At 29.7% G+C, this 15,674-nt stretch overlaps 1 protein-coding gene across 1 annotated transcript; it reads right to left on the bottom strand.

The window, feature by feature from the left end:
• Nucleotides 1–12,685: 12,685 nt before the first annotated feature.
• LOC136078193 (ovalbumin-related protein X-like) lies at nt 12,686–14,247 on the bottom strand. The gene is made up of 2 exons (XM_065793387.1): nt 13,968–14,247; nt 12,686–13,878 (listed from the first exon to the last, which is right to left on the bottom strand). Exons 1-2 carry the CDS (start codon nt 14,187–14,189, stop codon nt 12,964–12,966), a joined length of 1,137 nt encoding a protein of 378 aa, XP_065649459.1. The 5' UTR covers nt 14,190–14,247; the 3' UTR covers nt 12,686–12,963.
• Nucleotides 14,248–15,674: the final 1,427 nt, after the last annotated feature.

The following is a 15,674-nucleotide window of genomic DNA, read 5'->3' as shown; positions in this document are numbered from 1 at the left end:
ATTTATTTACGTTATTTCTATAAAGTATACTAATTTATTTATGTTATTTCTATGGTGTATATTAATTTATTTACTTTTTATTTTTAAATCTTAGTTTAAATTTTCAAGTTTTAAGAAAATGCTTATTCAGTTAATCTTACTCTTTCCTTAAATTTTGATTCTTAAAATTTTTCTTTAAACGACAACGAATTGTTATCTATTTTACTTTTATATATTTTTTAATAAATAGTTTAACTATAGATATTTGAATATTACGGTTTTTGTAAATACGTGAGAATGGGGCTCGGTGATAAGCATAAAAAAGTCTTCTTCTTGCCCCGTCAATATTTATTTTTGTTTATATGCTTCGAAACTGTATACATTATTAAACGGCAAAATAAACACCAATAAACAAATAAATTTTTTTTTTAGATTCAATTTAAAATTTAATTAAAATTACGCTGCAACTGATCGTTTGTCAATTAACTACATAATATTGTTCCTAATCTATCATAGCGTTTTTAAAATAACTACATTTTCTTCATTTTGAACGAACTTTAACAATTTTTATTCGTATTAATAACTTAAAATTAAGTAAGACTTTGATTTTAGAGGCTAGATAAGTGCAAGTTGTCAGAAGTGCGAAGCAGTAGGAAAAATTTTTGGCAAAAAAAGTTAGTATAAGTGTGAACTAGCATATATGTGATTTGGCATAAGTGCGCCAAAAAGATTGGCAAACATTGGCATAAGTGCGAACTGGCATAAGTGCAGATTAAGCTATAGAATTTGTTACAAATAACCTGGTAAGTAAGTTATCTAGAAATTATTTTTAATGCAAATAAGTATAACCTAAGTAAGTAGGTATAACCCAATAGAAAACATTTGTCTAAAAAACAAACACATGTAATTTGATTACTACAATTAGATTTGTTTAATAAATTATCACAGGGTTATTCATTTTTATATGCGCGTCCATTCGTTTTTATGTGTTTATTCATTCTTAAATGCGCGTTTATTCATTCTTATATGCGCAATTATTCATTCTTATATGTGTGTTTATTCATTCTTATATGCGTGTTTATTCATTCTTATATGCGCGTTTATTCATTCTTATATGCGCGTTTATTCATTCTTATATGCAAGTCAACTACCCATAAAAGCTCTAACATAATTTATATAAACAATAAATAGGCTTTTATATTTTTATATAGATATATTTAAGATATAAATTAGGTTGCTGCCACTGCTATTTATTTATAAAATGGTTGCCGAGCCAGCGCTGGAATCGTGTAACTACGCATATGATTGAAAAATGGAATTAAGTTAAACTCTGCAGTATCCATAATATTTTCAGGTTTCCTGATTACCCCATCCGTATTTCGAGGCCTTTCTCACTGTTTGTAAGTATGCTTTAAAGAAGAAAAAAAGTTCTTCTACTGGATTAATCTGTGGCGTGTATGCTGGCAGATATTTAGTAGCTACGGCACGAAAGGCTAGTTTTTGCCTAGCAGAAAGACTCCAGTGGAATATACGGTGTTTGTTATGGACTATTGTCCATAACAAACACCGTTGCTTCCACTTCGGCATTCCTAATTGCTGGTGCCAACATTGTAGTAATGAAAGTTCAAAATGAAACTGCATTCCAGCCTCCAGTTTTTATTTCATAAGCCAGCACTCCCATTGTTAAAACAGAACAAATCAAACCGAATAAAAATATGTGCTGTTAGTATGCACATTTAATACAAGTTTCATCCAAATAAATAAGTTTTTCATTTGAACTTCCGTTAAATTCGCTTGCAAACGCATAGTGTGCATCAATAAATCGTGCTTCTGGCACATGCACAACACGCTTTCTTGATAAATCCGAGCGTTTGAGTTTTCTTGAAATAGTAGGCAATATTGAAACCTGCTGCAGAAAGATTTTCTTATATTGCTTCTCGCATACAAAGATTGTTTTCTTTTACGCGTAACCCAATAATACTTTTTATTTGCGTTTATAGGTCTTTTGCCTCGTTTTTTATCAGAAAACGACTTGAATGCAGTCATGTCGTCAAAATCTCCTCTGTTTAACCTAACGACAAGATTTTGAACTATGTGCACAGATAAATTAAGAGAAGTGGAAATGCTTGTTGTAGATTCATTTCTTTCAAATAAATGCTTAAGCATTTTAATGTACTCTTTTGTAACATTTTTCCTTGTTTTACAATTGGCACTGCTTTTTTCTCTTCCATCCATAGGGATGGAAGAGAAAAAAGCAGTGCTAATCCTAAGTGACTTTTTACATTCGGTGATAACCATCATCGAATGTAAAAAGTCTTCGTCTAAAGTATTTTTAACCTCGTTTACCAAGAAACAAGAACAATTTGTTTTGAAAAACTGTAAACGAGGTTAAAAATATTTAGGACGAAGACTTTTTACATTTGATGAGTTTATTTAATTTAGTATTAGGTCTTTGTTTAATTTTATTATTAAAATTATTGATTGATTAAATTATTATTTATCTAAATATTCATTTATCTGGATTTAAATTTAATTATTTATAATTATTACATAAATCCAGCGCTGGCTCGTCAACCATTTTTTAGATAAATAACAGTGGCAACAACCTATTTTATATTTTAAATATATCTATATAAAAACATGAAAGCCTGTTTATTGTTTATATAAAATTATATTAGAGATTTATAGGTGGTTGACTCGCATATAAAAGCGCGCATATAAGTAGAGATGTTCGGACTGATTGACGTTTTTCTGTTCGCCCGTGTTCGTACGGTCCGAACCACCGAACCGGTCGAACACGAGCAACAATAATTTTGTCAAACAACCCGGACACCCCAAACACCAGAAAAACTAATGTCGAACCGAACACCGATCGATCACCGAACAGTCATTGAGCTAAAAATCTCGAACGCGATCGGACGTCGAACATGCAAAAAAATGAAAAATAAAAAATGACACAAGAATCGGACAACTTTTTGTTGCTGTTGTAATTCTTCATATTTATTGGTATTTCATATTTACAGGTTCGTAGTAATTTCTAATACAGATTTAAGTGAAGTATAACTTCAGTTCTACTATATTGTTCTATTTCATTATTCTCAAGCTGTTGAGTCAATAAAGGAAGAAAGTGAAGGCAAAATGTGGTTAGAAAAAGGCTTGGTAGAGGAGTGCTGCTTTTTCTGAGGGGGAGAATTGGTCGGTGATGAGTTTGTCTTTTCAAAATTACAATATTGTATAAGACGTCGCAGGTTTTCCTTTGTTTCTATAAGCTTGGCAGAAGCATTTTGTCCGAAGACTTTAAAAGACTTACAAAAAGGAATAAGAAACAAACCAATGCAATGAATATGATTTATTTTGAATTTATCAGACAAAATGTCAGTTGCGAAACTTGACAAGTACGTAATAATATCTCTTTGGTTTTCATAGTCCTGTGTGAAAACCTGAGAATCATATTGAGTTTCAAAGTCAGAATCATTAACCCAACGCAAGAAGTTTTCAACTGGAAGAGTGTTTGCCAAGTCAGTGTCATCATCAATTACGTAAGACTCAGGATTGTCTGATTCAGGAGTAATGTTCAAAGGAATCTGTGCAAAAGATGAGGAGAAAGACTTGAAGTAATCTTGCATACTAAAATTTAACAAAATTGTCATATAAATTGTTGGATAGGTTAACCCTTCCAAATCATCACTTGCAGCTTTGAAAACTTTTAAAATTTAACCAAAACCTCCTACTGATTTTTATCGATTGCCTCAATTGCTACCAATATATTAGTTCCTCGTAAATGAATCAACAATTCATCATACATTAGAAGGACTCCTTTAAAGAGTGCCAGATGTGAATTCCAACGTGTAGCCACATATTTTTTTAGAGTCCAGCTTAATTTTGCATTCACATTTCCACTCTTCACGAATGTAACAACTTGATAACAGTTGTGAAGAAGATCATGCAAAGATAAGCAGTGAATTTTCAGTTCAGATGCTTTCAAAGCCACTATCTTTGAAAGCACTCAAAATATTAGAACCTTGATCAGTAGTGAAAATTATTCGTCTCAGTCCGCCAGCAGTATAAGCATCTACCTTTTTAAAATTGTCAATGAGATATCGAGAGACAACAGTGGCAGTTTTTGAAATAGGAGGTAACACCGAAAAAGCCATTGCCGCCTCCAGTGTTTGATTATTTTCAATCCAATGCAGCGTCATCGATAGATATGAGTTTCTTTGAAAATCATCAGTCCAAATGTCAGTAGTTATGCCTACACCACTTCTTTCTAGTTTTGCTTTGAGTATTCGGCTGGTTGTGATTCTAGACTTTGAAACACTAGTTTTCATGGCTTCAGCAACTTTGTGTTTGGAAGGAAGAATGTCTTTAGCAGTAATATGTCCCCGATAAGTAGCACCAAGATGAATAGCAGTGTTTATGACAGATTCAAATCCTTCTCCATAAATTGTTACAAATGGACGAAGATCAGTACTAAATAACGCAAGACAACTATTCAAAATCGCATTCTTGTGGTTTTTATGAACTTGCACAGATGTTTTGAAGGTAGAATTTTCCTTTTTTATTACTGGCAAAATAGACTGTGAAGGATCTTGAGCTGTTGGGGCATGTGTTTTTAAATGTCTGATCAAAGTAGTAGTGCTACTTAGCTTTGGTGAACAGCTTTTTTACAAATGTTACAAACTGCAATATTTTTGACAGGTTTGGTGGCATGTAATTTGAAGAGCAAAGAAAAATTCATCGAAACTTCTGACTTGCCTACACCAGTAGTTTTCGCTTTCAAAAGAAACTGAACCACTGGAAATTTGTTCATTTAAAATTGCATTAAGTTCAATGACTTCATCTGAAGTCTCATAGATATCTTTTATAACATGCACCATTTTGTATTTTTGTGTAATAAGTTCTCGAAAATGTGTAACTAATATTCACCAATATCCTGTAGTCCAAGGAGAATGAAACTTTTAAAAGTCTTGAAATAATTTAAAGCTGTGGTGAATAATCGAAAATAAAACCACAAACAAAAAAAATGTGAAGTTTTTTTTGTTTGTAAATAATTTGGATTAAAATGAAATAAATTGAAGAGAGATAATAATGCTGAACAAGTCGTACAACCGAACAGTCCAACACTTTCGGAAAAGTCAATCAATTTTAATCGATTTGGCCCAGAAATGCCGGCCCGGTCGGACGCCGAACATAGCGGCCATAAAAAAGTCGGACAATGGCGGACATCGGACAAAACATTCTTCAATCAGAACCAAACATTTCGATCAAAGACACCGTTGAAAATTTTTCAATTCAAACCGATCAATCATCTTGTAAAATTTTTTTGACTCGGTTGCACATCGGACACAATTTGGCCCATGTCCGACCATCTCTACATATAAGAATAAATAAATGCGCATATAAGAATGAATAAATGCGCATATAAGAATTAATAAAAAAGCATATAAAAATGAATAGAAACGTGCCTATAAAAATAAATAACCCTGTAAAAAAATTACCCAAGATTTGTTAATGGCGGTATCATACTTCCCAGTGAACTACTTCTCAAATCTATCCTACCGGGAAGGATTTTGTGCATTATATTGCATCTATCCCTATGGAGATGATCCATATATAGCATTCACTTACAGTATTGATGCATTTGCTAATTGCATAATTTTTTTTTCATAATAGCTCACTAACCTCAATGGCTTTAATAGCATTACTTTAGCAAACTGAACGTCACTTTTCTTGATCACTAGAAAATACAGTTTCATCAAAATCCACAAGTGGCATAAAGAGTTTTTATTAATGCCTATTTTATTAAACTTGCGTGACGGTGTGTTGAAATACTTTTCTACTATTTCCTGCGTTCAAGAAGAGGCTCTGAGTGATGAAACATTTCCAATAGCTTTCATGCTTAATTATGACTTCACTGATACACAACCACACATATACAGGTTTTGTAATTAATAATAAGAAACAACTTAATGGGTTTTGCTGATATTAAAATTCGTTCTATTATGTTTAAGTTATTTTGAAAACTCTTAAATTTTACAATACTCGTTTGAGTACATGGTCAGTAAAATTTAATCAAAAACTTCCCTTTTGTAAAAAGCTGATTTTCAAGCAAACATCCTATAGCGGAATTTTAGTGGACCTATCTAGGTAATTTGAGCGGTTCACTGTAGTTTTGCTCTATTAGTCTATTTTGAACAATTAGTGGCAGCCGCCAATATTGGCTAGCCGATGAATAGCCATTATTAAAATATCGGAAAGTTATCGGCTGGCCATTTATAGCGGCTGCCACTAATGGTCCACTAAGTAACTGATGAGCAAAACTTCAACGAACCACTCAAAATGCCTATATAGGTCCATTGCAAGTGCACTAAAACAATATTTGCTGGGTTGTCTTATTTATGTTAAACAATTGTTAACTCAACAAGTTGCAATAAAAATCATTAAAATATTTATAAAAATATTTAAAATATTTATAAAAATATTTAAAATATTTATAAAAATATTTAAAATATTTATAAAAATATTTAAAGCATATAAACAAATACGTATTACGATTAAAATACTTTTGTCATTACTAAAATATTTCCAGTGAAACTAAGATTTTAATACATATGAATTAAAAATTATTATTTTTGTTAATTATAAGTAAGCTTGTAAGTATATGTCATCAGAAACATGGGCGTCCGCAGGTTTTTTAAAGTTTCAGATACGACACAATCAGACGTTGCTCAAACTTCAAGATTTAGAATATTAATGTCTATGTCAAATGAGGTTTTTTACAAAAATTGCTGTGATGGAAACCTGGAAACAAAAAAACCCAAAAATATTTGACCTCCCCCTGCCCAATTGTGAGGGCAGTGAGTTACTAAAATTTTCAATTCTACTAAGTTTAAATAATTATCTTCTGCTTCATTTTCTTCTTCAATTTCAATTCATCAAAAGGTTTTGAATTTTATTCTAAAATCTTTCTAAAAGTTTTCTAAAAGTTTATTAGTACAAAGTTTAATAATAAATAGCACTTATTAATACATAGAATTTTATAAAATCAAGTTAAACGCGATGTTTTCGAAACTGAAAACACGAAGTTTTTGAAACTAGAAACGCGATGTTTTCGAAATTGGAAACGCGGAGTTTTAAAGGAAAAGTAGTCATCCTATTAAATCAAAGTCAACTGAAAAGTACAATGCAAGTACAAAAATACAAAAAACGTAGGGTACACTTAAAAAAACGTATTTTTTGGTTGTAAATAAATATTACAAAATATGGAATCGAAGCCTTTCGCCATTTGTTTTTGTTAACTTCTCTTAAAACTATAAGTATAATAACTTGAAAAGCAAAAGTAGTATTAATAAACATTTAGCATACGTGATATGACCATAGTTTTCAATGGATTAGTTTTTAATCACGTCCGCGGCAATAGAAAATTTATGCAACTCATTAATGTCGAATGTTGTTTTTATAAATTAAGTAATCTAAAACTTAAAAATTTACGTTCTAATTGCAAGCCATCATAATTGTTTTTTATATTCGAATCGCAAACAAATACAAAGGTTTTATTAACATAAAATACTAAAATAAAAATATTAGTTCTTTGTATATTAAGAGTAAATGACAATAAAGTGACGATAGAGATATACAAAATATACAATCATTGAATAAATGCACAAATATTGAATGAGGTTTTTGGTTAGACAGGCTTTTATAGATTTATAAAAGGCTTGTAAACTACTTAGGAGTATACATAAGTACAAATACAATAAATTAATCCTAACTAACCTATGTCCAAAAATGCCTTTAATACGGTGTGACGTAAAGTAAATGTTGTTGACCGATTCAGATCAAATTGGGCATTATGGATTCTTTAAAAATATTGTTAAGAATCCATAGTGGTTGCCATACAATCTTAATTTGCTGAACACGGAGTTAAAAAAACTTTTTTTTTATAATTTTTTTGTTTTGTTTTGGCGAATGAATAAAATTTAAAATTTTAACGTTGATGGTTTATATGTGAGCTGCCCATGAAACGTTTTTGTCAATAACAACACCATATTATAGTGTAATCAAAAACTTGTGTTAATAGTGTAATCAAATACGTTAGAAGAATCACATTTTTTTGTTTCTATGAAATTGAAAAACAATTTGTTATATAGAGTTTAATTATAATGATTTGCACTGAATTATGTTTTAAGTTCTTGTAACTTAAGGTTATCTCGATGATCAAATCTCTATTGATGATCAAACTGATCTTTGATAGAGGTTGATAAATAAAACAAATTTGTATCATTTGCAATCAACAATTGTTAAAGTTTTAGGAAGGTTGGTAATCTAATTAAGGAATTGTTATGATGTGCAAAAAACTTAGTCTGTGTATACACATTGTAAAGTTAATTTGATGTAGATTTTCTTGACTGACTTTCAAATCTGTTTTTACCAGATGTAAATAGCTCGATAAGAAAATTTTTGTTATTTTAGTTTAAAATGTGCGTAGGCTGGTAAGCGTGGACATCTGCATTAAAATTTCAAAATAAAAACGTGCTTTACTTATTATTACGCATATTATGCTTATTGCTACTCATATCTCATACTCACAGTACACAAGCAAACATCTAAAGGCTTTCCAATCCAAGGAAGAGTTCAGTAACAAAAAAACCGCTAATAATTTTTTAATACAAATTTATATAAAATTTAAAGTTATCGTGCCTAAGTGTAAGGGATCGTCCATAAAGTACATATGCTCGGATTGAGAAGAGGGGGTCTGCAAGTGAGTTGAAGGGCAAAAAGTCAATTATAAAAGTAAGGAAACACTGAATTTAAAAAAATATCATAAAATGTTGGTATGTAGGTTAACAGCGTAGGTTCTATTAGGGAGGTGGAGCGTACTCAAAAAAGCGTATAGCAAAATGCAAAGGGGGGGGGGGGGTTCAAAAAAAGCGTACGTATTTTATGGATAACCCCTAACTAAAACAACATAAACTTACCACATATTTCAATGCTTTTCTGCTTAATTATTTTTTGTATGTGCTGTTGATGTAAGTAATGGATTATGTGGAATCACTATGGAAACCAAAGAAACATCTGTATACTTATCAAACAAACGTAAATAACAATTTGTAGCGTAGGTTCTTGATTCATACCTAATAACAGAGGCGATTTTAGGGTGTGTGTGTGGAGGAGGGTATACCTATTTCATCCTCCCAAAGAAGATGATTTTTAAGTTATAGTCGGTTTTTTGACGAGTATAGTCGGGTATTTGACAAAATTCAATCGGGTGAATTTTAGTTTTGGCGATCTTTTCTTTTTTATTGTTAGAAATCAGATGCTTATTTTTAAAGATTTATTCACCCCCCCCCTAACTCATTTTTTTTGTATAATCGCCTCTGCATAATAATTCTGATGTCTGACAAACGGAAATAACAATATTAGGAACTCCAAATTTGTTTTTTTTATACAATCCTGCAAATTTAATGCAAATATCAAACAGATAAACTGCGGTACCCGCAACATACCACTATCAACCTAGGAGTGGTTGGGTAGTGATAAAATAAATTTTACGTTTTAATTATTTTTAGATTTTTTTTTTTTCTTAGTAGCATTATGTTGTTATAGATAAAATAAAACTTATTTCACTAAATATTCTGAGTAATGGAATATGTTTAAATTACTTCCATAATTTAGAAAATAGGTTTCCAAAAAACTTTTTTAACAGGCATACTCCCTTAAACTTATTGTTTATCTTTTTGTAATGTAGAATTAAAACTGTCAGCATTTTTTCATTAAACAATTTTCTCACTTCTAATATTTTGTTTTAATAGCAAAAACGATGGTTATAGTAAGTTGGTTTATCAAGGTAATTAAGAACGTTGAAATAACTGGAATCTATTAAGATTTTTTCAAAAAGGTTTATATATAAGAGAAATTAGTTTATTAATTGTATTCTATTGTTTTTATTCAAAATTTTAAATTTTTTGTTTTAAATTTTGAATTTTTAAGTTTTTTTTCTTTTTAATCATTGCAAATTAGGTTATATATTAAATAAAACTGTCAACAAAGTAAAATTATACTAAATCTAAATATTCTATTATACAAAACAAGGCTCAAGTAAAGCTGCAGAATATTATCATTATTTAAAAAACTTGTGAAACTAGCAGAAGACTAATGGTTTTGTCATCAAGAGACTACTTCACGTTACTAGTGGCTTTTTTTTTATATACTGTCTCTGCAACAGCATCTTTATAATTATAAAAAGCATCATGCCTTTTTTTTACACAGAGTTTAGATAAAAGTAAAAAGAAGCCTCGTGCCAATGTTAAATCAATGTGGCATCGGGCCAAATATGGTCAACTATGCGTAGCCAATTGGCTACACATTAGTATGTTAGTACATTGTTTGCTGTATTAAAGATATACTCGTTCATCTACGTATCAATAAACTTAATATTTATTAACAGTATATTTATATTTTTAGACCTGATTTTTTTCTAATTTTTATATCTTTTGTTTGAAGTTTTTATAGTTTTAGTTAATTTTATTTTTTGGATTAATAAAAGTTGGAAATGTGGTGCAGAAATTACAATTAGATGTGTGAAAGCCATGGTATTAGATTTACATGGTTTAGCAATAAACCATGTAAATCTGGTACGAAAACTTTGTTCCAATTTATTCCGAGATTGACTCCTAACCATCATACTTTAGCTGCAAACTATGATATTTTATCTGGTCTTAGTACAGACAAATGTATACTTTACGAATATTGGTATATTTAACGTCTTTATCCCCCAAAAATATTTAATGAAAAAATCTGCCCCTGTTTACCATGGCAGATGGCTTATTTTAGTTTTATGAATCATAAAGTTTGTGCAAGAGTAAAGATCCCTACAGATGAATTATCTTCAATTACAAAGTATATTGTTCAGGTTTACTGCTCTATGCAATTTTCATAAAAGGTCTTGTCTTGATAAATATGCTCCTAGACTTATTTATAAGAGAATAAACAATTAATAATAGATTATTTTCGTGGAAAGCAAATGTTAACCTTAATATTTATTGGGTTAACGTTTTCTTGATTTTACTTGAATCATAAAATCCTACACAAGTCTTCTACCATATTTTTATTTCTTCATTATTGAAATAACCTTGACAAAGTATATTAATTTTTCGCACATTAAACAAAAGTAACAGAGGAAAAAGCTGATTTTAAGTAAAGCAAATTAAAAAAAAAAGACCAAACCATTTAATGGCTGGGGTAACAAACTATTTTTTTATTCCAATCTCATTTACCCTTAAAGCTTTAAAGCTAAAATAGAAAAACGGTATCCACAACTAACACTACACCCTTTAATAAACATATTCGAGAAATTTTGAAATAGAATTTATTTTCAAACATATTCGAGAAATTTTTGTGGTTAAGTGCAAAGGTTTACCCAGCACTTTTAAATTTATTTACAGAACAACCTTCAAAGATATCCAATGCATTTTAAGAAAAAAGTTTTATTATTGGCTTTCGTAAATTTACGGTTCTCATAAGTTTTTGTTTTATTTCAAGATTTCTTCAAAAACTTAAGGTAAGCTTCAAAATCTATATTGCAACAAATTTATTAATATTAAACACTCTTGTATTTATGATGTTATATAGTAAACAATAACTTTTTAGAATGTATCGTAATATAGTAAATAAACTTGTAATTTTTATACACTTATATTATAAAATGATTGTTTTATAAAATTTTCATACGCTTATATTATAAAATGATAAAGATGAAAAGATGAAAAAGGAGGAAAGAGGGAGTTTTGATTTTGTTGTTAAATGCTAATTCTGGTTTATTCATTAATAAATAGTATAAAAATAACTTTGTTTAGTTGGTTTCAAACTTTGTTGGATGTGAAATATAAAACAAAGCTTGGAGGTGGTTAAAAAAAGACAACAACTTCACTGCAATTAGTTAATCGAAAGCTATAAAAATACGAAATGCTCATATGGGGGTGTTGATTTATGCTTTAGGCGTCATGTAAAGCTAAACAACGTACAATAAAATACATATATTTTACTATTGCATAAGTATACTATACATAAGTACGTTGTATTTATATTATAAGTAACAGCTGGTTACTCTCTTGATGACACATGAAACAGAAAAATTTAAACAGAAAAAATCAGCTCTCTTTAGCTCAATATTTTATTACTAACTGGTAATAGTCTTTTATATCATGTAACAAGTATCGAGTATACAGTTATTAAACTAGCAACAAAAATTTATATTTGGTCATGTTGTGCTTAGGTCAATCTAAAGCCAAGATATCAAATAAACTGTAAAATATACTTATTCAATTAATTTTTAAGTTAATAGCTTCATAGTTATAAATCTAATAAACTATTATTGTTATTTTTTTTAATGTATTAATTAAGACTCTTAATAAATCAAAGGTTAACAGTCAGTGTTTTTCTGATACAACAATATAAAATAACCTTGGAAGTTTTATTATTTTAAAATTTTTTTTTGAGTTATTTACATGTTTACCTTATAAAAAAATATTACTTTTTGGTGTAATAGGTGTAATATGAGATTAAACTCAAATATTTAAGACATTCGCATATTAATCCTTAAACTCATAGTTTTACTTTGTAACGCATTTTATTTCAGTTTAGTCCTTAGATAATAATATAGAGAAGATAATTAAAAAAAAGGGCACAAAAGAAATAATACTAGCAATTTTAAAATACTTATGTAATATATTCCAATAAATAAAAGTGAAACAAAAAGTTTTCAAAGATCTAGTTCTATAAAATCATGAACAGATCTGTAAACAAAATTTGAATTAAGTTATTAAAAATATAATATGAATTAAGAAATTAAAAAAAACATACAATATGTAAATATAAAAATAAAAACTTTTATAAAAATAAAAAAATAAAAAAAACAGTTCGTTAAGAACTAAAATTCAAAAATAAATAGATTACAAAATCATTACTCACATAGCAAATGATTTTTTAAGGATAACAAAATCTCCCAGTAAATAATATTAATTGAAGAGAAGCATCATAAATTAAGAACAAGAAAGGATGATCAGCTTTAAAAGTTGGTTTTGTGCAGCTTGCTTCAATTAAAACTGCTGTGACAGCCGCTGCTTCAGTTCCTTCTTCTTCTACATCTATAAATGCCTTGTGAAAAATATTCGAAACAAACAAATCATTTGAGCTGCTTATTCCACTTAAATTTGAAACTGACTCGGAAAACAAATCTTTTATTCCTAGTGCCACTAAACAACTTTTCATGTTTCTACTTGTCGAGAATTTAAATTTAGGTATGTAAACGTCAATGTTACCCTCGCAAGACGTTCTCCACATTTGAAGTTTGTTCCAAAACTTTTCCGCCGGAAGCAACTTCTTTTCCAGAGCACGTAATCCATCAATTTTGTTGGGCAAGATAATCATCATTTCTAGAGAATCATCCTTATAAGGTAGAGTCAAAATATGTGAATCAAACTCTTTATCATTACACAATTTGTAATTATTTTGTTGATACATCATTGGTACGTTTACAGAAGACTTCTTCGAAATGTGAAAAGATGAACGCCTTGTATTTTGATTTTTAAAAGCATGTTTCCATAATGCCTTAAAATACACTGCATTAGTAACAACCATTCGAGTATCAACAGAAATGTCCTGATTTGTTATAACGCTTTTTATTTTCCCGTGAGTTTTCAAATCTACCCACTGGTTAATAACATAAACAGCATGTTGAGGATTACTAACAAAATCAACATTTTTTATTTCTGCGTCATAAAACGTGCTTAATATTTTGCAGAACTCATTTTCAATAGTAAAATTGTTGCTAACCCAGATACGATTATCTACATCTACTATGACACCATTGTTATGGTTATTTGCAATTTTTTCAAAAATCTGAGGAAAAAAATAAAAATAAACTAAAATTTTTTGAAAAGATTAATAGAAGATAGACAAACGTCAAAAATTGCATTGCGTATTAGTACCATTTTAAATTCAGAATGAACATCGACACTTTCTGGATCACCAACACATTTCATTACCGATTTCATCTGATCAGCTGTATTCTTACGAGAGCCACAATAAACAATGGACAATGCAGCATATATACTGAAAGGTGAAAAAAACAGGTTCTCTGTAGCATTCATGTTTTTGACTATCTGATCATATAATTCCCATGTAAATTGATTTATTGACACATGCGTCATTTTTATAAAAATAATATTTTTTTAGCTATAAACATAAAAAATTGCCACTATTTTATATAAACAGTTATTTCAGCAGACTTGTTATATAACCATCATGTTTATTTGCACTTAAAATTAAATCGAATGATTATTAGTTTCTTCTTTGTAAATATTACAGAATCTATACGCAAATACATGTTTACTTCATTACAAAATCAATTTAAAAAAATATAATTTAAGGAAATCAATTAATTAATATTGTTTTAAATAGTACATAGACTAAATAAAGGGTGTGGTTAACAAAAAGAAAACCTTGCTTAGCCATGATTTAATCCACATAAACGTTTACTTATCTTAAAAGTGAAAGTGAAGTTTAATGAAAACAACGACAATATAGTATGACTGTTATGAAAAACAAATAAAAACAAACAATAAACTTAACATACCCTTACTTCCAAAGATATTAACTACTTTTTGCATAAGTCAAGTCTTGTTGCTGTGTACACTATTGCAATGAATTTTAATAACTAACACAACCCGAAAGAAGTACGTTAGCCATGGTTGAGCGAGGCCAAGTTTTTAAACGTCACTTAGTACTAATGCTCGTCTGCGCATGTTGTTACCGGTAGAGTCCGTGCAATAAATAGACCATAACAAACAGCTGGATAGAAATCTATGCTTGTTAACAAATCAATAAGTTGCATACTATAATTAACTTCTTGTGATTGTTTATGTGCGCGCCAAAAATCAAACCAACTCATTGCCTCGAGGTCTTAATTATCAATATCGTACCTACGACTGACGGCAGGCATGCTGCTTCTGAATTCAGCACAAGTAAGACGTGTGATAATTACAGGTTGAAGTCTGAACAGCTAGAAATAGTGATTTCTGCCTTCAGAGAAGCGGCTCATTAATGATATGATGAAATCAAAGTACAGCACAAGTATCGTCTAAAATAGTCTTCTGGATGCAGCTCTTTACTTTTTTCGTTTGAGCTACCAATTTGCTATGAAATACTGCTTGCAATGATTAAGTAACGGGTTATAATAAATGAGTAGGTTGAGATAACCGTAAGACATACAAAAGTTGGTAAAGTACAAGAACGCAGTAACTGGTGGGCATTTTAGCACTTTAAACAAAAGTTGTGTTTTACCACTGTCGTTTTTTGGCAAATTTTGTAATTGATTGCAAACTACCTCAAATTTTTCGCCAAAAATACAAAAAATTTTATACTTTGCAAACCATCGGGTTTCATACAACAATGCCACATTAGATAATAATGATATCCTCTTTGTATTTTATCAAAAAAAAGTTAATAATAGCTTTGATTGTACCGTTTTCATTGCACACCCGCACAACTAAATTAAGATCATTAACGACTAGATCGAAATGATGCTCAGATTAGTGAACAAAGACTGCGTTAAGAAAAATATTGCGTCATGTTAACCAATAATTTTGTCAGCTCTTCGAGTGTGTTGTTAAAACCGATGTTACTTGTTTTGACTT

Source organism: Hydra vulgaris, chromosome 03 (genome assembly GCF_038396675.1).
Source record: "Hydra vulgaris chromosome 03, alternate assembly HydraT2T_AEP".
Taxonomy (NCBI): Eukaryota; Metazoa; Cnidaria; class Hydrozoa; order Anthoathecata; family Hydridae; genus Hydra; species Hydra vulgaris.
The sequence above is the reverse complement of the archived record's forward strand: the minus strand, read 5'-3'. Positions and strand labels throughout refer to the sequence as shown.